This window comes from Jaculus jaculus, chromosome 1 (assembly GCF_020740685.1).
Source record: "Jaculus jaculus isolate mJacJac1 chromosome 1, mJacJac1.mat.Y.cur, whole genome shotgun sequence".
Taxonomy (NCBI): domain Eukaryota; kingdom Metazoa; phylum Chordata; class Mammalia; order Rodentia; family Dipodidae; genus Jaculus; species Jaculus jaculus.
Window position 1 is genome coordinate 162,141,645 of NC_059102.1, and position 22,541 is coordinate 162,164,185.

A 22,541-nucleotide genomic window follows, 5' to 3' on the forward strand; every position below is an offset into this window, starting at 1 on the left:
GTCTCATTCTAGCCCAGGCTGACCTGCAACTCACTATGTAGTCTCAGGGAGGCCTTGAACTCACAGCGATCTTCCTATCTCTGCCTCCTGAGTGTTGGGATTAAAAGCCTGCACCACCATGCCTCATCAGAAGAGTAACCTTCCCCCCTCATCCCCCACCTAAGGTTTTTTTCAGATAGGAAGCCCAGACTGACCTGAAACTCACTATGTAGTCTCAGGGAGGCCTTGAACTCATGGTGAATTTCCTACCACTGCCTCTCAAGTGCTAGGATTAAAGGTGTGCTCCACCACGCCTGGCAGTCTCTCTTTTATTTTGTTTATTTTAATTTATTTATTTAAGAGCAACAGACAGAGAGAGAAAGGCAGATATATAGAGAGAATGGGTGCACCAGGGCCTCCAGCCACTGCAAATGAACTCCAGATGCATGCGCCCTCTTGTGCATCTGGCTAACATGGATCCTGGGGAAATGAGCCTCAAACCGGGGTCCTTAGGCTTCACAGGCAAGTGCCTAACCACTAAGCCATCTCTCCAACCTCTCTCTTTTATTTTGATGCCATCATCTTTTCCTCCTATTATGAGGGTCCTGTGTAGGTAGTACCAGGCATTGTGAGGTCATGGATATCCAGGCCATTTTGTATCTGATAGACTGCATTGTCAGCATTCTTATCCTTCCTTTGACAAAAACAATATTTTATTTATTTGTTTATTTATTTGCAAGAGAGAGAGAGAGAGAGCACGCCAGGGCCTCTAGCCACTGCAAATAAACTCCAGATGCATGTCCCTGTATGTGCATCTGACTTATGTGGGTACTGGGAAATTGAACCTGGGTCCTTAGGGTTTGCAGGCAAGCACCTTAACCGCCAAGCCATCTCTCCAGCTCTAGAGTAACATTTTAAAATTTATATTCCTCTTTGTTTTGTTTGAGACAGGGTTTCTCTATATAGCCCTGGCTTGTCTGAAAATGTCAGTGTTGATCAGGCTGGTCTCCAACTAGTAGCAATCCTCATGCCTCTTCTTGGATTATAGGTATGTGTCATACTAGAAAAATAAACATTTAGCCAGCTGTGGTGGGCATGCCTTTAATGCTAGCACTTGGATACAAAGGTAAGAGGATCACTGAGAGTTTGAGGCCACTCTGACACCACATGGTGAATTCAATTCCAGGTCAGCCTGAGCCTCAAAAAGTTAAGAAAAAAAATTAGGGTTGGGGAGATGGTTTAGTAACTAAAGGTGCTTGCTTATGAAGTCTGCAAGCCTGGATTCAATTCCCCAGCAACCATTTAAAACTGGACCTGTAAGCGGTACAGATGTCTGGAGTTCATTTGCAGTGGCAAGTGACCCTGCCTGGTGTGTACACACACACACACACACACACACACACACACACACACACACAAGACATATGCAAATGACCAAGACATATGCAAATGAATAGGTTTTTTTTTTTGTTTTTTTTTTGGTAGGGTCTCGCTCTAGCCCAGGATAACCTGGAAATCACTATATACCTTCATGCTGACCTCAAACTCATATCAATCCTCCTACCTCTCTGCCTCTGTAGTGTTGGGGTTAAAGGCATGTGCCACCATGCCTGGAAAATTATATTAAAAAAAGAAAAATATACATTTTAAAGACTGCCTAGCTGGGTGTCTGGGTGTCATGGTTCATGCCTTTAATTCCAACACTCAAGAGGCAGAGGTAGGAGGAGCACCTTGATTTTGAGGCAAGACTGAAACTACAGAGTGAATTCCAGGTCAGCCTGGGTTAGAGCTAGACCCTACCTCGAAAAAAAAAAAAGAGGGGGGCAGAACAGATGGCTCAGCAGTTAAGGCACTTGCCTGAAAATCCAAAGGGCCCAGGTTCAATTCCCCAGGACCCACATAAGCCAGGTGCACAATGGGGCGCTCACATCTGGAGTTCTTTTGCAGTGGCTAGAGGCCCTGGCACGCCCATTCTCTCTCTGTATCTCTCCCTCTTTCTCGCTCTCTCAAATAAGAAATAAAAATAAATATTTTTTAAAAAGTTAAAGGTCATCCTTAGCTACATAGGGCTGGTGCCTACCTGTGCTACATGAGAAGACCCTGTCTCAAAAAAAAGATGAGCTGCTTTGTGTGGGATGGATTCTGGTGGCGGGGAATGTCCACAGGAAATTAATAACACTGTGTCAGTGAATAAACAGAGTTATGTAAAAAGATTGGGACTAGGTCAGGGCGGGTGGAGAGGAAGAAACAAGTTTTACTAGAGATGCCAAATCAACAGAATCAAATACATGGAGAGAGGAATTTGGGAGACAGGCCAGATTTCTAGTATGAGAAGATGTTGGGACTGTCAAAGATAGGGATTCAGAAAAGCAGATGGGGGAGGCGGAGAGGAGAGAAAGGACTCTCTCAGAATGTGGTGTTGCGGGGAGCATGAAACCCAGGACATGCAGCAAGCGCTCCTCTACTGCTCAACTAATTCCTATCTGTGGTTTTTTTGTTTTTTGTTTTTTGTTCTTTTTCCAGGTAGGGTTCCTGTTGTAGCCTATGCTGGCCTGGAACTCACTATGTAGTCTCAGGCTGTCCTTGAACTCACAGTAATCCTACCTCTGCCTCACAACGCACAGCTAACTTTTTTTTTTTTTTTTTACTCATCTATTTATTTGAAAGAGAGTGTGTGACAGATAGAGAGAAAGGGAGAGAATAGGTGTGCTAGGCCCTCCAGCCACTGCAAACAAACTCCAGATGCATTCACTCTTTGTACATCTGGCTTTAGGTGGGTACTGGAGAATCAAACCTGGGTCTTTTTTTTTTTTTTTTTTTCTATTTCGTTTTTCAAGGTAGGGTTTCACTCTATCTAGCTCAGGCTGACCTGGAATTCACTATGTAGTCTCAGGGTGGCCTTGAACTCGTGGTGATCCTCCTCCTACCTCTGCCTCCTGAACACTGGGATTAAAGGCGAGAGCCACCAAGCCCAGCCAAACCTGGGTCTTTTGGCTTTGCCAGCAAACACCTTAACTGCTAAACCATTTCTCCAGCCCCTAGCTTTTGTTATTGTTGGAGTTTTTGTCTGTTTGTTTGTTTTTGTTTTGTTTTTCGAGGTATGGTCTCACTCTAGCACAGGCTGACCTGGAATTCACTCTGTAGTCTCAGGTCAGCCTCATACTCTCAGTGATCCTCCTACCACTGCTGCTGAGATTAAAGGTATGGGCCACCACACCCAGCACTTTTTTTTTTTTTTAAGCAAGGTCTTACTCTAATCTAAATTAATTTGGAACTCACTCTTGTAGCCCAGGCTTGACTCCAGCTCAACAGTGATCTTCCTAACTCAGCCTCCTGAGTGCTAAAATTAAAAGACGGCATTGGGCTGGAGAGCATGAATAACAGGTTAAGGGGCTTGCCTGCAAAGCCTAAGGATCAATGTTGGTCTCTCCAGTTCGCACAAAGCCAGACGCACAAAGGTGAGGCAAGTGCAAGGTCGTACATGCCCACTAGGTGGCACAAGCATCCGGAGTTTGATTTCAGTGGCTGAGTCCCTGGCACACCAATTGTCTCTCACTCTCACTCTGTGTAAAATGAAAAGGAAGAAAAAGCTTGTGTCACCATGCCCGGCTCTGTGCTAAGCTTTTGATCAGCTTAGGAGAAGACAGTGTGAAGAGACAACCAAGCAGATAGTCAGCCTGAGATGTTCACTACCAGGCAGAACTCTAAGGTTCTATGAGAGGCCGGTACTTTTTGTGTGGTGGAAACTATGGTGGGAATGAGAAAAGAGCTCATCCGTCTGATGGACCTTGGAATGAGGACATACATCTCATTTGCAGAGATTTAGAATAGAGCTTCATGAAATCTCTAAGTTTAGGATACAGGTCAAAGTTGGGCCTTGAAAGGGTGGAAAAGATTGGAGAAAATAAAGCCAGAGGATGGAGAGATGGCTCAGCGGCGAAGGCGTTAACCTGCAATGCCTAATGACCGGAGCTCTATTCCCTACTATCCACTTGAAGTCAGATGCACAAAGTGGTACATGCATCTGAAGTTCGTTTGCAGCAGCTGGAGGCCCTGGCGTGCCCATTCTTTTTATCTGTCTTTCTCGGCTTGCAAACAGATAAAGAACCTATATGTTTTTTAAAAGTTAATAAAGGCAAGATCTTGCAAGGTAGGGGAGACTGGCAGGAGGCCCTTCAAGCATTTTCCTGAAAACGGCCGGCGCTGGCGCAGTTGGCAAGGCAGAGGGCCTAGAACTCCTCCTCCCGGCGGAAGCAGCGACCACTGCACCAGGGTGTCCTCCGCCTCTGCTCTCACTCACTACCTCCCCCCAGCCACATCCGTCCCGGAAGTTGTCCTTCATTGGCTCCGGGTACCCGGAGCGGTATCTCTGCGCTCCCGGAAGTGGCTCAGAGGCCGTGCGCCCGGCCCGGGCCGTGCTAGCTCCTGCTCTGGGCGAGCTGGGCCCGGGCATCGCCATGACCAGCGAGCTTGATATTTTCGTGGGGAACACGACACTTATCGACGAGGACGTGTATCGCCTCTGGCTCGATGGTTACTCGGGTCTGTGTGGGGCCGACTGAGGGAGGTGGTGTTTTGGATGAGAGAGGGGGCGTGACCAGGACCTGGGCGGCCTTTAGGGAAATAGGCAGGTGTCTGGGAAAAAGGGGTGGAGATGGATTGCACCTGGAATCCCCGGAGGGCCTCTGGCGTCAGCGGGGTGGGACCTCATTGTAGCACTCACTCGCCAGTGAACGATGCGGTGACTCTACGAGTGCGTTCAGGAATACTGGAGCAGACAGGCGCCACAGCTGGAGTGCTGCAGAGCGACACCATGGACCACTACCGCACCTTTCACATGCTCGAGCGCCTGCTCCACGCGCCGCCCAAGCTGCTACACCAGCTCATCTTCCAGATTCCCCCCTCCCGGCAGGCGCTCCTTATCGAGAGGTGCTTACCTGGGAGATAGTGGGGATGTCCACCAATCTGACCTATATCCACTTTGCAGGCGGAAACTCAGGCTCAGGGAAGGGACATGACATACCCAGGAACTCAGAAAGTTAGTAGGAAGGAACCAGACCCGAGTTTTCTTCCCCACCTTTATGGACAGTCAGTGGTGCCTTATGCCTCTTCCAAGGTACTACACCTTTGATGAAGCTTTTGTCCGGGAGGTTCTGGGCAAGAAGCTGTCCAAGGGTACCAAGAAAGACCTGGATGACATCAGCACCAAAACAGGCATCACTCTCAAGAGCTGCAGGAGGCAGGTGAGCACTGCATCCATACATACACGCCTCATCTAGTCCAGCCCTTTGATCCTTTTGGTCACTGCCCTGGCTCTAGCCTCGGATTGTAGCAATAGCTTTATAAGTAGTCTCTGTACTCCTGCGAAGTCATTTGGGCCAGAGTAGCCTTTCATAGGGTCGCACTGCCCTCCTCAGATTTGACCTTCAGACTGTCCTATGATTTGGTCCCTGCAGAACTCTTAAGTTGTATTTCTTCAGCCACAGGCTTGCTTTCATTCACAGAAAGATACTGTTTTTGGCCATACCTAACCCTTAAAATCCACGGCAGGGGCTGGATGCTAAGCTATCCATGAACCTTTTTTGGTGGTACCAGGGAGAACTAAACTCGTTTGGGCCTTTGATACCTCTCTGTTTCCCATGAGCCCCCTGTGTATGGTTTAGCTCATTTTGAGTTAACCCAGGCAAATCCATTCAAAATAAAGCTCTTGAAGAACCAGAGTGCATGATGCTAAAATGAACTTAAAGATGAAAATGAGCAATTTTTTTCCGCGAAGGTAAAATGGCAAAGGCTGACAAATGTGTTGATTTGATAACAGCTACATAAAGCTAGTAGCAAGCCAGGTGTGGTGGTGCACACCTTTTAATACCAGCACTTGGGAGGCAGAGGTAGGAGGATCTCCATGAGTTCAAGGCCACTCTGAAACTGCATAGTGAATTCCAGTTCAGCCTGAGCTGGAGTGAAACCCTACATTGAAAAAGAAAAAAAAAAAAAAAAAAAAGCTAGTAGCATCTTGAAGGAGTACTGCTAAATCACCATCTGCCAACTGGATAGGTGGATATGAGAGTTCATTGTGTAGGTACCTTCTGACCAGTCTCCTTTCTTCCTAACCTCCTCTGTTCTACAGTTTGACAACTTTAAGCGGGTCTTCAAGGTAGTGGAAGAAATGCGGGGTTCCCTGGTGGATAACATCCAACAACACTTCCTTCTCTCTGACAGATTGGCCAGGTGAGGGGTCAGTCATGTCCCTGTGTCACTCATCTTCCTAGACCCTTAGGTTGGTCTACCTTCACCATCTCAACCCTTTTTACCTCCTGGATATGCTGGCAGGTGGTTATAGATGGTTACAGGCCTATAGATTTGAACAGATTGACCTAGGTTAAGTTCCAGTCCAGCATGTATAAACACTTAGGAAGTGACTCAGTGATGATAGCTGGAACCCTTGTGGTTTCCCACTATATTCCTTAGGAAGCGTTGCTAAACCTTTTCTTTGCACAGATAGGCTGCCTATAGAGAAATGACTTGTGGTAGGTCACATGGTAAGTTAGGGTAGAAGGAGGCCAGAACTTGGATGCCCAGCCACAAAGTTACAGGTGGGAGCTGTGATCTAAGAGGGAATGTGCATGTGTGTGTGTGTATGTGTGTGAAAGCCAGAGGTTTCATTCTTCAGGAACACCACAGATGTGTTTTCTTCCCCCCACCTTTGGTTTTGTGAGGTAGGAGCTCACTCTATCCCAGGCTCACTTGGAATTCACTGTGCAATCTCAGGGTGGCCTTGAACTCATGATGATAAATACTGGGATTAAAGGCATGCACCATTATGCCCAGCTAAATGTGTGTGTGTGTGTGTGTGTGTGTGTGTATTTGGGGAGGGGAGATTGGCACCAGGGCCTCTAGCCACTGCGAACGAACTCCAAACACATGCACCATCATATGCATCTGGTTTACATGGGAGTTGAACCTAGTTCCTTAGGGTTTGCAGGCAAGCACCTTGATGGCTAAGCCATCTCTAGCTCCTAAAAAATATTTTTATTTTTTATTTGCAAGGCGAGAAATAGAATATGAATAGGCACACCCAGGCTTCTTGCTACTGCAAACTCCAGATAGATGTGCTACTTTGTGTATCTGGCTTAATGTGGATACTGGGGAATTGAACCTGCATCATCAGGGGTTGCAAGCAAGCACCTTTAAGCCATCTCTCTAGCCCCTGCTTTTTTTTTTTTTTTTTTTCCTCCCCCGAGATAGGGTCTCACCCTATCGCAGGCTGACCTGGAATTCACTATGTTGTGTCAGGGAGGCCTCGAACTCATGAGGCTCCTCCTACCTCTGCCTCCTGAGTGGGGATTAAAGGCTTGTACCACCAGACCCTGGTCTCTATCTGCAGGGACTACGCAGCCATTGTCTTCTTTGCCAACAACCGCTTTGAGACAGGAAAGAAAAAGCTGCAGTATCTGAGCTTTGGTGATTTTGCCTTCTGTGCTGAGCTCATGATCCAGAACTGGACCCTCGGAGCCGTGGGTGAGGCCCCCACTGACCCAGGTGCCTGGATGCTCCCCACCCTCTCAGCGCCTGGTTTTTCCCTAAGTTCCCCAGCACCCAGCATACTTTCTTCAGACCTGCAACCCAGGCCATTTCTACTTTCCTCACATAAATCTTGTCTGCAGACCAAGGGCCCCGCTGCCCGTCGTATAGCCTAGGACATGTCACTCTACCTCTTAGACCCTATTTTCCCTTCCATCTTGTGTGGGACAGTGAGGTAGTGGGTGAGGCAGGCTCAGGATATGGTGGGGACAGGAGGCTTACCACCCAACCCAACTTCCTTCATGTGCCTCACAGACTCCCAGGTGGACGATATGGATGTGGACTTAGACAAGGAGTTTCTCCAAGACTTGAAGGAGCTCAAGGTTCTAGTGGCTGACAAAGACCTTCTGGATTTGCATAAGAGGTGACCTGGGCACAAGGCTGGGGGGGGGAGTGTCCTGAAATACGCTCAGATGGCTATAAGCATGGCCCTATAGCCCTATCTCTCTACAGCCTGGTGTGCACCGCCCTCCGGGGAAAACTCAGCGTCTTCTCTGAGATGGAAGCCAACTTCAAGGTCTGTGACCCTGTCCAGCTTCTTCCCCCCCAAGGTGTGTCTTCAGTCTCCTGTGCTCTTCCCCTGCTGGGCAACTCTGCTCCTGCCTGAGTTTGACCAGCAGGTGGCGCTGCTGCTCCCTCTGTCCTGTCCGCCTGCGAGGGGAACCACCTCAAACAAAGGGGACCTGGTTGAGGGAGGTGGATAGATTTGGGGAGGGGCCTGCCCCTCCTCAAGCCTCAGTGCTCAGATCCCAGCTTCTGGGGCAGAAGACAGAACTCCTAGGATCCCTGCCCCACAGAACCTGTCCCGTGGGCTGGTGAATGTGGCTGCCAAGCTGACCCACAATAAGGATGTCAGAGACTTGTTTGTGGACCTCGTGGAGAAGGTGAGCAGTCCTGCCCGCCACTCTCTGATCCTTAACCTGGCCAGTCCCTGAGTGGTCCTGGTGATGCTGCATGTTCCTTTGGGCCCCCAGTTTGTGGAGCCCTGCCGTTCTGACCACTGGCCACTGAATGACGTGCGACTCTTCCTCAATCAGTATTCAGCATCTGTCCACTCCCTGGATGGCTTCCGGTGAGATAGTCCCACCCTCCTGTCCATCTTGGCCTTCTTCTCCTGTAGACTCACGGTGCAACCCTATGGGTAGAAGTTTTTGGCTTGACCCCACCTCTTAGAATCTATGTGACCTTGGCAAGTTACTTAAATCCTCCATATTTCAGCTTCCTCGTATGTAAACTTGTAACAAAAGTTAGAAGAAAAGAGCTGGGCATGGTGGCACACGCCTTTAATCCCAGCACCCGGGAGGTAGAGATAGGAGGATCGCCATGAGTTCGAGGCCACCCTGAGACTACATAATGAGTTCTCGGTCAGCCTGGGCTAGAGTGAGACCCTACCTCGAAAAACAAAAAAAACAAACAGAAAAACCAGGTTTATGAAGACTAATGGTAGCTTGGTGATAACACGCTGACCTAGCATGTGCAAGACCACTTTCAACTCTTTATTTTTCAAGATAGGGTCTCACTCCAGCCCAGACTAACCTGGAATTCACTATGTAGTCTCAGAGTAGCCTTGAACTCACAGTGATCCTCCTATCTCTGCCTTGCGAGTGCTGGGATTACAGGCATACACCACCATGCCTGGCTGCTGCTGCTTCTGTGTGCGTGCGTGTGTGTGTGTGTTTTTCTTGGCATGTGTGGTGTGGTGCCCCATATGCTCACCTGCTGCAACAGGCAATCACCTAAGGTGGCCACAGTGGAACGGCAGGTGTTCCATTCCATTGCTCTTCTGCTTGCTCTTTGTTTTGAGCCAATTTCTTTACTGATTCTGGCGCTTGTGGGACTCTGATGATTCTTGCGGTCTCTGTTCTCTTGTGGGACTGAGGTTACAGATGTACATTGCCTCACCCAGCTATTTACATGGAATCTGAAAATTCAGACTTCCATGGTCTTAGATCTCCTCAGGCCTTTATGCTTGTGTAGGAAGTGTACATTAATGACTGAGCTATCTATCTCTCCAGCCTAATCCTCAACTCTTTTTTATTTTAATATTTTTTTAAATATTTTTTAAAATTTTTTTTTTAATTTTTTTTTAATTTATTTATTTGAGAGCGACAGACACAGGGAGAAAGACAGATAGAGGGAGAGAGAGAGAATGGGCGCACCAGGGCTTCCAGCCTCTGCAAATGAACTCCAGACGCGTGCGCCCCCTTGTGCATCTGGCTAACGTGGGACCTGGGGAACCGAGCCTCGAACCGGGGTCCTTAGGCTTCACAGGCAAGCGCTTAACCGCTAAGCCATCTCTCCAGCCCTTTAATATTTTTTTTACTAAAGATTTTTTTATAATTAACAACTTCCATGATTATAAACAATACTAATCCTGCCCTCTTAAGAAAAAATAGTGCTCTTGGGCAGGAGAGATGGCTTAGCAGTTCAGCGCTGGCCTGTGAAGCCTGAGGACCTCGGTTCAAGGCTCAATTCCCCAGAACCCACGTAACCTAGATGCATGCATCTGGAGTTCATTTGGAGTGGCTGGAGGCCCTGATGCCCCCATTCTGTCACTCTCTCTCTCTCTCTCTCTCTATCTGCCTCTTTCTCTGTCTGTCACTCTCAAATAAAAATAAACAAAAAAATTAAAAAGAAAATAGTGCTCTCTTCGGCAGCACATATACTAAAATTGGAATGATACAGAGAAGATTAGCATGGCCCTGTGTAGGATGATAGGCAAATTCATGAAGCATTCCATATTTTTTAGAGAAAAAAAAAGAAAAACTAGGCATGATAGCTCAAATCTGTAATCTCAGCACTTGGGAAATTGAAGCAGGAAGATTGCTATGTATTAAAGCCCAGCTTGGGCTACAGTGTGAGATTTTCTTTTTTAAAACAAGGAATAGGGGCTGGAGAGATGGCTTAGCAGTTAAGTCATTTGCCTGCAAAGCCAAAGGACCCATGTTCAACTCCCCAGGACCCACGTAAGCCAGATGCACAAGAGGGTGCATGCATCTAGAGTTTTTAGTGGCTGGAAGCCCTGACATGCCCATTCTCTATCTGCCTCTTTCTCTCTCCTTCTCTGTCTCTGTCTCTCTCAAATAAATAAATGGGGAAAAAAAGGAGTGGACTGAAGCATTTAAAACAGTTGCCTATGAAGCCTAAGGATCCAAGTTCGATTATCCAGTATCCAAGTAAGCCAGATGTACAAGGTAGCATATGTGTCTAGAGTTTGTTTGCAGCGGCTAGAGGCCCTGGCATGCCCATTCTCTCTATTTATCTGCCTCTTCCTCTTTCTTCCTCTCTCTCTGAAATATATATATATATGTATATATATATATATATATATTTTTTTTAAGGGCTGGAGAGATGGCTTAGCAGTTAAGGTGCTTGCCTGCAAAGAAAGGTTAACAACCCAAGTTTTGATTACCCAGTACCCATGTAAAGCCAGATGCACAAAGTGGTGCATGTATCTGGAGTTTGTAGAGGCTGGAGGCTCTGATGCACCCATTCTCTGTCTGTTTCTCATCTATCTCCCTCTACTTGCAAATAAATAAGATAAATAAATTTAAAAAAGAAAAGCTGGTGGCACACACCTTTAATCCCGGCACTTGGGAGGCAGAGGTAGGAGGATTCCTGTGAGTTCAAGGCCAGTCTGAGACTACATAGTGAATTCTTCAGGTCAGCCTGAGATAGAGTGAGACCCTACTTCAGAAAAAAAAAAAAAAAATTAAAGTTTAAGAGGAGTTAATAAGTTAATGATTAGGAAATGCTTCAGGTGTGGTACTGAGTGAACAGCTGTCACTGTTGCCATTTTATTACAGGCACCAGACCCTCTGGGACCGCTACATGGGCACTCTCCGTGGCTGCCTCCTGCGTCTCTATCATGACTAAGGCCCTTTCCTTCCCTTTTGTGTACAACATTGACAATAAAGTTGCCATGTGTTTGGAAACTGATCCTTCCCAGGTTGAGGAACCCATGGGCACACATGTGTCTGGACACCATGGCATTCGTGTATGAGGATGTACACACTGCCCCTCAGGGACTGGCTCATGACACTCCCCTCCCACAACCCAGTTGAGTCTACTTGAACCTTGATTTATTCAAACCACACAGCAAAGAAGCAGACAAGCCTTAAGGGTGGGTTAGGCAAGTAAGGTAGCTGGCATGTGGGAGAGGCTGAGGGGCAATGCTGGCCTCAGGAAGGGCAGGAGACTTGCTGCTCAACTTGTTGGTTCACACGGGCTGTGAGTGGGTACTTGGTAATGCCACACGTATTGGCCCCCCGGTACAGCCTGAAGTAACCCTAGGAAGTTAAGGGATGTCAGAGCAAGAAGGTGAGGAACTTGTTTTGCCCTGTCCCCTCCCACACTTGACCCTGCTCACCTCTTCACCCCAGTTGGCCCCCCAGGAGTTTTTCACAATCCAGTATGGGGTGGGACGGTGAGACCGGGAAGAGACTGTCTCCACTCGTATGTCCTCTTCTATACTGCTCTTGCCAAAACCCACCAGTAGGACACAATGGTCCACATGCTGGGGGTCACACATGGTGGGTTTGGCCTTGAGCACACCCTTCTGGTAATGCTGCAGGGGTAGAGGCAGAGGAACTGAGTCTGGGATCTCCTCTCCCTTATACCCTTCCCCTGCCCCCTAATCCACCCACCTGTAACATCTTCATGTTGATTGTCACCGTGATGGGGCCATGGGTGGCCAAGTAACTAGCAATTTCTAGAGATAAAGGGTACTGTCAGACCTTGCCTGCCCTAGGACTTCTGTTCTTAGCACATGTGTATGGCGCTATCAGCAGTCCCCCACGGGCAGGCCCATCTGCCTGTGTGCTGGTTTCTTTGTCTACCTTATCCCCACCCCCCATGTCTCCACCCTGGTGGTACCCTGCTCATCGCTGGGCAGCATGATGAAATCCTGGATCCAGGCCACTGTCTTGTACTTCTTGGCCAGACACCTATGGAGTTTGGCCTGCCCTTCAAATGGGTAATCCTTTTCACTAGCCACACCGCCTGGAGACAAGGCCAGGAAAGAGCCTCAGGTCTTGAACATCTCCCACCCTGCACTCCTCTAGCAAGGCCAGGTACTCACTCTGGTTGAGGACAGTTACATACGCATCCCACACAAAGCCACCCTCACAGCCATCTCCACAGCGGGCACAGTCAAGCATCTCTGTGGCAAAAAGGGACAGCATGGGTAAGCAGGCACCTAGGCTACTCTTCCTGTCACTTGTCCCCCTGTGCCCACCATACCCTGCACAGAGATTTCCACAGGCCAGTAGTTGATGCTCCACAGGGCCTCAATGTTGCCAGCTGCTGCCATAGCCCAGCAGCACTTGCAGTTTTCCTGGTGGGTTGAAGTGGGACAGAGTAAAGGTGTCCAAGGCTTTGTCCCTACCATCTCCTACTCCGTGAGCTAGATTGGGCCAAATTGGGTAGGGGCAAATACCTGATTCTTGATAGGTGAGATGATGCCAGCTGCCTTGCGCCAGTCACAGGTGGAGGGCACTGGTTTCCTCCATTTTTCAGGCTCCGCCTTTATGCCCATCCCAGGATTCATTTTAGCTGCCTTCTGATTCCCATAGAGCTGGCCAAATTCTTCCTCTGGGGAGGGGGGAGGCAGGGTCAGGTCATTTTTGAGCCCCTTTGATATTCTGCTTCTTTGGCTGTCCATGGCTTAGTCATTTGGGTCCCTGTGATACTCTGGAAGGCATTACTCAGGGACATTGACGCATGGAGAGGCTGAGCTTGCGCTAATGCAGTATCCTACACCTGCTGCCTCTGGCTCTTGAGCTGGGATGGGATTCAGGTCAGCAGGGTTCCAGCCTTGTATTTGGGTATAGGACACCTAACCCAGGCTGGTCTGAAAGTGCAAGTGCCTAGAAGACTACTCAGCCCACCACCTAGGGGTCAGGAAAGTCCTGGTACCTGTGAGGTCACTGAATGGAGTCACCCCAAACTCTGCTGTGCCCAAGTCTTCTTCCTGCAGTTGCTGAGCCTGGGCCAGGTTGTGGGCAAAGATATCCAGACGGTGAGCATACTCTGGACCAAAAAGGAATTGTCTAAGACTGGCTCCCAAGCCCACAGTGGCCAGTACCTGGCATCCAGACACCCTGGTTGAGTGCTGGCTCTTTCCTATAATGGCTCTTGCAGGTCTCACTGCAGACACCAAGCTAAGGAAGTGGTCACCCAGCCCACTTGAGGTTTGGATTTCCCCAGAAGCAGTTAGGGGTCATTTGCCCACCCTGGAGGAAAACTGAGCAAGGGGTCCGGATACAATGACTCAGAGAGGAAAGGGACAGCTTCCTGCCTGGCCTGGCTGCCTTTCACAGCTGCGACCACAATTCTGCAGCAGGAGTGGGCTGCATGAGGAAAGAGACACAAGCACACACAGACCAGACATCTAAAGATGAGCCTCTGAGAGAAGACAGGACAGACAGATGGTCCTCTCGCCCGTCTGGATTCCCTGTGGAATCACAGGGAGGTGGATGCAAAGCCAGAGGATCCTATGGCAACCAAGGCAATAGCTAACAGGTGCCACCTGGCCGCCAGCTTCATGGCAGAGAATGACCCTGTACCCCATAAGCACTGGGAAAACCAGGGAATACACCCTTAGCCCAGCTTTCCCACCAAGTGGCCTGGTCAGACCTGTTCCCCACCCTAAGATGCACATTCTTTCTCTATTAAATGGACAGAGGGAGGTTGGACTAGAAACTTCTGTGCCTGCAGTACCTGCTGGGTTTGAGTAACTTCGGTTGAAGTGGATCTGGAATAGCTTGAAGACCTCTATCAGCTCCAGTGGCTGGGGATGTACATCCTGACAAGGAAGCAAGTGGGAGAGGGGCAGGTGGAGGGATCGCTGTGAACCCTGCCTTAGCACCAGCCATGCAACAACTGAGTTGGGGGGGGCGGGTTTACCAGGCAACCTTCTGTGTCTTTCCAGTGAGCTTGATCACAGCAATTACTTGGCCAGCCTCAGTGCTCCCTCAGAAATGAGGACGAAGCCAGGCATGTTGGCACATCCCTACAATCAGAAGGCTGAGGCAGTAGTTCTCACTGAGAGTTCAAGGCCAGCGTGGGCTACAGAATGATACACTATCTTAAAAGAGTGAAGGGCTGGAGAGATGACTTAGCAGTTAAGGAGCTTGCCTGCGAAGCCTAAGGACCCAGAGTCAATTCTACAGTACCCATGTAAGCCTGTAAGCCAGATGCACAAAGTGGTGCATGCGTCTGGAGTTCATTTGCAATGGCTAGAGGCTCTGGCATGCCCATTCTCCCTCTATGTGCCTCTTTCTCTCTCAAATAAAAAATAGACTTTTAGAAAAATGTTAAAAGAAGCTGGGCGTGGTGGTGCACGCCTTTAATCCCAGCACTTGGGAGGCAGAGGTAGGAGGATCGCCATGAGTACAAGGCCATCCTGAGACTACAGAGTGAATTCCAGGTCAGCTTGAGCTACAGTGAATCCCTACCTTGAAAAAAAAAAAAAAATCATTTAAGAGTCGGGAGAAGCTGGGCATGATGGTGAACGCCTTTCATTCCAGCACTCAGGAGGCAGAGGTAGGGGAATTGCTGTGAATTTGAGAATAAATAGTGAATTGCAGGTCAGCCTCGGCTATATTAAGACTCTACCTCAAAAACCCAAAACACAAAAACAAAACAAAACTGGGAGTGGCCTGTGAAGATGGCTGGATGGTTAAAGGTACATTCTTGCAAAGGCTGCTGGCCTAGGTTCTATTCCTCAGCTACCCAAGTAAAGTCAGATGGGCATCCATTTTCAGTGGCAAGTCCCTCTACGGCACCAATACGCACATATATACAAATAAATAATTTTTTATTTTTATTTATTTGTTAGAGAAAGAGGCAGATAGAACATGCATGCCAGGGCCTTCAGCCTCTGCAAATTAACTCAACACATGAGCTACCTTGTGCATCTGGTTTGCGTGAGTCCTGGGGAATTGAACCTGAGTTTTTGGCTTTGCAGGTAAGCATCTTAACTTCTAAGCTATCTCTTGAGCCCAAATTAAAAAAAAAAATTTAGAAATATTTTTATTGAGCCACATATGGTGGTGTACACCTTTAATCACAGCACTTGGGAGGCAGAGGTAGGAGGATCACCATGAATCTGAGGTCACCCTGAGACTACATAGTGCATTCTAGGACAGCCTGGCTACAGTGAAGCCCTACCTCAAAAAAACAAAACAAAAATTTATTTACTGATCAATTGATTTGTGAGCATAGAGAGACCAATATATATAGAGAGGCAGAGAATGGCCACACCTGGGCCTCTAGCCACTGCAAATGAACTCCAGATGCATGTTCCACTTATTTATTTATTTAGGCCCTAATTCTGTGTGAGTAGGAAGAAAATTCATTAGCAGAGGCCAGTAAGCTAGAAAGGAGATATAAAGGGAATAGAAAGGGATGGAGGGGAGACTTAATAGGATGGTATTGTATATATGTAAGTAGCGGAACAGATTAATGGGGATGAAAGGCCTAAGTGAGGTGGGGAAAGAAACTGAGTAAAGAAAAGATGGAGGGAAGACTAATCAAAATCTAAGAGGATATAAATAAGTCATATGGAAATCTACTTTTTTGGACAATGGAACATACAGGAGCCAGAGATTGTTACTAGAAAGTTACCTTCCAGTGGGTTGTAGGCAAAGGAGGACCCTGATGCCCCAAAACATTACAGGCCATTCCCAAGGCCCTTGGTTTCCCACCAGGAATAGATGGTAAGACCCTGTTGCTGAAGACTCCACATCCTTGGGCTGCAAGGCCACTGAGAAATCCTGCTGGAACTGAGCTGAAAACCTCCATATAGACAGCTGACAGAAAGCTGGAAAAAAGCTATGCTGCATGCTGTTCAATGGGAGAGAGAGAAATGACCAGTGAAGATACTCAACAATGGACACTGCAAGCTTTATATTTGGCCAGCCAGGCCAAATGAACCAATGGGGGCAATAATGGCATGTCTGTTATGGGGTAAACCAACTGCCCTCTAATTTGACTGGAGGCCCGCTCCATGGGATGCTGAAAACCTACAACAGAGATAGTCATGAGCCCTAGCGGTGTAATGCTTGCTGGTGTCTGGCTAAATGTATATACTGTGATCACCAAACTGCCCAGTAAGCACTTCTCTTAATGTTCATACCCATATATTAATGTTACTCTCACTTTTGGTTAGAGAAGCTTCTCTTTTCAGATGGCAGTGACTTTGAGATGACTCAGAAGGCACGATGGTGCTGAGAAGTGACTCAGCCCTGAAATATCACAATCACACCTTCCAAGGCTCAGGGTCCACTGTGGAAGAGGTGGCAGAAAGAATGTAAGAGCCAAAGGAAGGGTAGGACTCCTTACAACGTGCTCCTCCAGACACAAAATGGCCTGGATATCCATGGCTTCATAGTGCCTGACACTACCTACACAAGACCATCATAATAGGAGGAAAGGATGATGACATCAAAATAAAAGAGAGACTGATTGAGAGGGGAAGGGGATATGATGGAGAGTGGAGTTTCGAAGGGGAAAGTTGGGGGAGTGAGGGAATTACCATGGGATATTATTTACAAAGATGGAAGTTGTCAATTAAAACAAAAAGGAAAGAAACTGGGCATGGTGGCAAACAGCTTTAGTCCCAGCACTCTGGAGGCAGAGGTAGGAGGATTGCTGTGAGTTCAAAGCCGCCCTGAGACTACATAGTGAATTCCAGGTCAGCCTGGACAAGGGAAAGAGAGAGAACCTACCCTGAAAAACAAAACAAAACGAAAAAAAAAAGGAGGAGGAGAAAAGAAGCTGGGTTCTTCGGGAGGCACTTGTATGAGGATCACTGTAAGTTTGCAGTCAACCTAGGACTACAGAGTGAGTTCCAGGTCAGCCTCAGTTACAGCAAAATCCTACCTAAAAAAAAAAAAAAAGACAGAAAGAAAGGAGCTTTGTGTGGTAGCACATGCTTTTAGTTCCAGCACTGGGGAGGCTGAAGTAGGAGGATCTCCATGAGTTTGAGGTCAGCCTGGACTACAGAGTGAGTGCTAGGTCAGCCTGGGTAGAGTGAGGCTCTGCCTCAAAAAACTGGGGGGAGCTGGAGAGATTGCTTAGTGGTAAAGGCATTTGCCTGCAAAGCCAAAGGACCTCGGTTTAATTCCCCAGGACCCACGTAAGCCAGCTGCACAAGGTAGAATATGCCTCTGGAGTTTGTTTGCAGTGGCTGGAGGCCCTGCCATGCTCCTTCTCTCTCTCCCTTTCTCTCTGCTTCTTTCTCAAATAGATAAATAAAAAATAAAGTTGTGCTGGAGAGATGGCTTAGCGGTTAAGCGCTTGCCTGTGAAGCCTAAGGACCCCGGTTCGAGGCTCGGTTCCCCAGGTCCCACATTAGCCAGATGCACAAGGGGGCACACGCGTCTGGAGTTCGTTTGCAGTGGCTGGAAGCCCTGGCTCGCCCATTCTCTCTCTCTCCCTCTATCTGTCTTTCTCTCTGTCTGTCACTCTCAAATAAATAAATAAAAATTGAACAAAAAGTATTTTAAAAAAATAAAATAAAAAATAAAGTTAAAGCCAGGCATGGTAGTGCACGTCTTTAATCTTAGCACTCGGGAGGCAGAGGTAGGAAGATCACCATGAGATCGAAGCCACCCTGAAAATACAGAGTGAACTTCAGGTCAGTCTGGGCTATACAGTGAGACCCTACCTCGAAAAACCAAAAATAAATAAATAAAGTTTAAAAAAAAAAAATGAGGAAAGGAGGGAAGAAGAAAGGAGGGCCAGTTCTAAAGGGAAATGCCCAGGCATGCAACTGGCAGAAGGGAGGATATGGAGAACAGTTTGGAATCACTTACCTGGGTCTGGAGGGCATCTCTGAGGCCTGCTACCAACAGGACCAGGAGGCAGGAGAAGTGGGCAGACAGTCTCATGATGGTGTAGCCCCTGAGTGCTGAATGGTGAGTATCAGTGCAGGAAGCTGTGTAGACCAAGTTAGAGGAGGCGGAGCTGGATAAACCACACAGTGAAACCAAGTTTGAGGTGGGGGCAAACCTTTTACCTGCTCACCTCCTTAGTCTCATTTTCTCTTCATTCAGCAGCAGCTCTAGGCCAACCTGTTTTGGACAATTCTAGGGATCTGTCTTTAATGAGATAGGAAGGTAATCCTAAGTGGGCAGTGACAATTTAGACACATAAACACCATGATGGGAAGCCCCAGGATTATAGGCCAAGGATGCCTGATGACTTGGTAGGCATAGAAGGTGGTCAGTGTCCTCTGGGAAGCCACCCTTGCTTTGTCTCTGAAGCTCCTTTCTCTAGAAGCTTTCTCTGCTTCCTCAACTTCTGATGTAACTGCTGCCCCCCTGCGAACCCCGGTTGCACCTGTGAGTACTCATCATCTGTCTCCCAACCACACCACAACTGTCCAATTTACTGGTGTCCAAAACATCCAGAAGCTTGGTGTGGTGGCACATGCCCTTAATCCCAGCACTCGGGAGGCAGAGGTAGGAGGATTACTGCGAGTTTGAGGCCAGCCTGGGACAATAAAATGAGTTCCAGGCCAGAATGAGATAGAGCGAGACTCTACCTTGGAGAAAAAAAAAAAAAGGCAGGCATGGTGGTACATACCTTTAATCTCAGCACTCAGGAGGCAGAGGTAGGAGGATTACCATGAGTTCGAGGGTACCCTGAGACTACATAGTGAATTCCAGGTCAGCCTGGGCTATATAGCAAAACCCTATCTCAAAAAAATGGGGGGGCGGGAAATCTGGGCATGGTGGCACATGCCTTTAATCCCAGCACTTGGGAGGCAGAGGTAGGATGATCACTGTGAGTTCCAGGTCAGGCTGGGTTACAGTGAGATCCTACCTAGAAAAGAAAAAAAAGCAGTGGACAAACTGACCAGAGTGACTCCAGGGTCCACAGCCTGGGAGCCCAGTTACCTGACTCAAGTGTGGTAGGTCCCAATGTAGGTGTCAAAGGATGTGTCTTTCAGCCTCTGCTGCAGAGGATTGTGGAAGGCCAAGGGGGGAAGGCGCTGGTGGCCTTTCTCTTTGTTCTGCTCCTTCCCTCCCTCAAATATGAGATTTTCTTTTTGGTTTTTCAAGGTAGGGTCTCTCTCTAGCCCAGTCTGACCTGGAATTCACTAGGTAGTCTCAGGGTGGCCTTGAACTCATGGCGATCCTCCTACCTCTGCCTCACGAGTGCTGGGATTAAAGGCGTGCACCACCGCGCCTGACAAATACGAGCTTTTGCAAATCAGGTCTTGAAATGTTTTGGTCCGTGCTATGTCTCTGGTGCCTAGCACATGTATGATCTTCAGGGCTACTCAAAACAGTTGAGTGAATGACTTCCCCCCTCTTTAAAACTTTTATTTTATTTTATTTTTGGTTTTTCAATGTAGGGTCTCACTCTGGCCCAGGCTGACCTGGAATTCAATATGTAATCTCAGTGTGGCCTGGAACTCATGGCAATCCTCCCTCCTCAGCCTCCCTTGTGCTGGGATTAAAGGCATGTGCCACCACACCCGGCTATATTTTTAAAATATGGAATGCTTCGTGAATTTGCGTGCCATCCTTACGCAGAGGCCACACTAATCTTTTCTGTATAATTCCAATTTTAGTATAAACATCTTTTAAAGATTTTTTTATTATTATTTTTTTATTTTTTTGGTTTTTTGAGGTAGGGTCTTATTCTGGCCCAGACTGACCTGGAATTCACTATGTAGTCTCAGGGTGGCCTCAAACTCACAGCCATCTTCCTACCTCTGCCTTCTGAGTGCTGGAATTAAAGGCATGCACCACCATGCCTGGCACTTAAAGATTTTTTTTTTAATATATATTTTTTATTTACTTGAGAAAGAGAGAGAAAGTGGGAAGGAGAGAATGGGAGCACCAGGCCTCCAGCCATGGCAAACGAACTCCAGATGCATGCGCCCCTTGTGCATCTGACTTATGTGTGTCCTGAAGAGTCGAACCAGGATCCTTTGGCTTTGCAGGCAAATGACTTAACTGCTAAGCCATCTCTCTAGCCCTAACGATTTTATTTTTATTTATTTATTAAAGACAGAGGGAGGGAGAGAATGGGCATGCCAGGGCCTCTAGCCACTGCAAACAAACTCCAGATACATGTGCCACCATGTGCATCTGACTTACGTGGGACCTGAAGAATTGAACCTGGGTCCTTAGGCTTCGCAGGCATGTGCCTTAACCACTAAGCCATCTCTCCAGCCCAACTTCCCCCTCTTGATCACTCATTCATTCACTTGCTCATCCTGCAGTTCCTGGCTGGCAAAGACACGGGGACAGCAGAAGTCAGAAGAGGTATTCTGAAAAGGCAGCTCCAAGTGACAAGCTTTCTTGGGCCTAATGGAACAAAGGTGGAAGTTCATGTTTAAATTTGAGTGATGAACTTTGATTTCCCTCTGAGCCTCATCTCTAAGTGGCAGCAACAGCTCTTGAGTAGACAGACCCTCAATGAGCCTGGCCAGTGTTCACATGCTCCTTCACATTCTAATATGGTACAAGGTTCAGTATTTTGGGATCAGTGGGACTTGAGTTCCAATCCTGTCCTTGTTACTTTAGTTTCACTAGAAACAAGTCTTTTAACTGCCTCATTTATGAAGTGGGTAATAACAGCACCCTACCCCTAGTTTGACCACAGGGTTGTAGAATATCCTTGTTAATGACTAGAATGTTGGTTCTGGATAATCAGGAGTTTTAAATTTTCTTTAATAACATTTTTAAAAATTTTATTTGTGGGCTGGAGAGATGGCTTAGTGGTTAAAGCACTTGCCTGCAAAGCCAAAAGACCCAGGTTTGACTCCCCAGTACCCACATAAACAAATACACAAAGTGGTGCATGTATCTGGAGTCTGTTTGCAACGACTAGAGGTCCTGACACCCATTCTCTCTCTCTCTCCCTCTCTCTCTCTCTCTCTCTCTCTCTCTCTGTCTTTCCCTGTATCTCTCTGTTTGCAAATAATTTTTTTTTTTTTTTGAGGCAGGGTCTTGCTCTAGTCCAGGCCAACTTGGAATTCACTATGTAGTCTCAGGCTGGCCTTGAATTCACAGCAATCCTCCTATGTCTGCCTCCCCAGTGCCCATGTATTTTTTCCAATATTCACCCATATTGTAATATCTATAAATAGTTCAAAAGCCAGGCGTGGTGGACACCTTTAATCCCAGCACTTGGGAGGCAGAGGTAGGAGGATTTCAGTGAGTTCGAGGCCACATTGAGACTACATAATAAATTCCAGGTCAGCCTGAGCTAGAGTGAGACCATATCTCAAAGAAACAAAAACAGGGGCTGGAGAGATGGCTTAGTGGTTAAGCGCTTGCCTGTGAAGCCTAAGGACCCTGGCTCGAGGCTCGATTCCCCTGGACCCACGTTAGCCAGATGCACAAGGGGGCGCACGCGTCTGGAGTTCATTTGCAGTGGCTGGAGGCCCTGGCGCGCCCATTCTCTCTCTTTCTCTCTCTATCTGCCTCTTTCTCTCTCTCTGTCACTCTTAAATAAATAAAAATGAACAAAAAAATTAAAAAATTAAATAAAACAGTATAAGTAGTTCAGTCTTTATGTTCATGCGCTTTGCTTTTATTAATTTTTTAAATATTTTATTTATTTATTTGCAACCTGAGAGAGAAAGAGATAGAATGGACATACCAGGGCCTCTAGCCACTGCAAATGAATACCACTCAGGAGGCAGAGGTAGGAGGATCTCCTTGAGTTTTAGGCCATCCTAATGCTACATAGTGAATTACAGGCCAGTCTGGGCTAGAGCAAGACCCTACCTTGAAAAGACAAAAATAAACAAACAAAAAAAAACAACAAAAAAGAAACAAACAAAACCAAAACACAAAAACCCAACCCAGCCCAACAACAAACCCATGTGAGCAGACTGCTTCCAACCCTTTCCTGCCTGCCTGATTGCCTAGGGTGTGGAATCAACACTCTACTGCTCCCACAGGTGATCATGCTCCCAAACCTCCATCTAGAGAGAAGAGTCCAGCCCAGGA

At 47.5% G+C, this 22,541-nt stretch overlaps 2 protein-coding genes and 2 non-coding genes across 7 annotated transcripts; 2 read left to right on the forward strand and 2 right to left on the reverse strand.

Moving 5' to 3' along the window:
- Window positions 1-4,348: 4,348 nt before the first annotated feature.
- Window positions 4,349-11,578, forward strand: LOC101600226 (FGF1 intracellular binding protein). 4 transcript variants are annotated; one of them, XM_004656691.2, is made up of 10 exons: window positions 4,353-4,521; window positions 4,710-4,908; window positions 5,096-5,222; window positions 6,107-6,207; window positions 7,364-7,518; window positions 7,816-7,924; window positions 8,014-8,077; window positions 8,358-8,444; window positions 8,535-8,632; window positions 11,367-11,495. In XM_004656691.2, exons 1-10 carry the CDS (start codon window positions 4,437-4,439, stop codon window positions 11,434-11,436), a joined length of 1,095 nt encoding a protein of 364 aa, XP_004656748.1. In that variant the 5' UTR covers window positions 4,353-4,436; the 3' UTR covers window positions 11,437-11,495. The 4 variants fall into 4 exon arrangements, with proteins under 4 accessions (XP_045011541.1, XP_045011545.1, XP_004656748.1 ...); XM_004656692.2 differs by having other exon boundaries at window positions 4,354-4,521; window positions 7,364-7,497; XM_045155610.1 differs by lacking the exon at window positions 8,535-8,632 and having other exon boundaries at window positions 4,351-4,521.
- On the forward strand, window positions 10,202-10,306 carry LOC123458228. The gene has a single exon (XR_006635525.1). It is a non-coding gene; the product is annotated as a U6 spliceosomal RNA (small nuclear RNA).
- On the reverse strand, window positions 11,561-18,492 carry Ctsw (cathepsin W). Its single transcript, XM_004656468.2, has 10 exons — window positions 18,381-18,492; window positions 14,281-14,365; window positions 13,477-13,590; window positions 12,998-13,152; window positions 12,802-12,895; window positions 12,641-12,721; window positions 12,436-12,561; window positions 12,207-12,271; window positions 11,930-12,127; window positions 11,561-11,849 (listed from the first exon to the last, which is right to left on the reverse strand). The coding sequence occupies exons 1-10, from the start codon at window positions 18,453-18,455 to the stop codon at window positions 11,742-11,744; spliced, it is 1,101 nt and encodes a 366-aa protein (XP_004656525.2). The 5' UTR covers window positions 18,456-18,492; the 3' UTR covers window positions 11,561-11,741.
- A 1,571-nt stretch (window positions 18,493-20,063) lies between these two features.
- Window positions 20,064-20,168, reverse strand: LOC123458261. Its single transcript, XR_006635555.1, has one exon. It is a non-coding gene; the product is annotated as a U6 spliceosomal RNA (small nuclear RNA).
- Window positions 20,169-22,541: the final 2,373 nt, after the last annotated feature.

What these genes read in the sequence shown, in the direction of transcription:
- LOC101600226 (XM_004656691.2), top strand. Translation starts at nt 4,437, where the DNA reads ATGACCAGCGAGCTTGATATTTTCGTGGGGAACACGACACTTATCGAC. An exon ending in TGAGGCCCCCACTGACCCAG is followed by an intron (nt 7,519 to 7,815) that starts GTGCCTGGATGC and finishes TGTGCCTCACAG; the next exon opens with ACTCCCAGGTGGACGATATG. An exon ending in TTGTGGACCTCGTGGAGAAG is followed by an intron (nt 8,445 to 8,534) that starts GTGAGCAGTCCT and finishes TTGGGCCCCCAG; the next exon opens with TTTGTGGAGCCCTGCCGTTC.
- Ctsw (XM_004656468.2), bottom strand. Translation starts at nt 18,455, where the DNA reads ATGAGACTGTCTGCCCACTTCTCCTGCCTCCTGGTCCTGTTGGTAGCA. An exon ending in TGTAACTGTCCTCAACCAGA is followed by an intron (nt 12,562 to 12,640) that starts GTGAGTACCTGG and finishes CCTTGTCTCCAG; the next exon opens with GCGGTGTGGCTAGTGAAAAG. An exon ending in TCAACATGAAGATGTTACAG is followed by an intron (nt 12,128 to 12,206) that starts GTGGGTGGATTA and finishes CTACCCCTGCAG; the next exon opens with CATTACCAGAAGGGTGTGCT.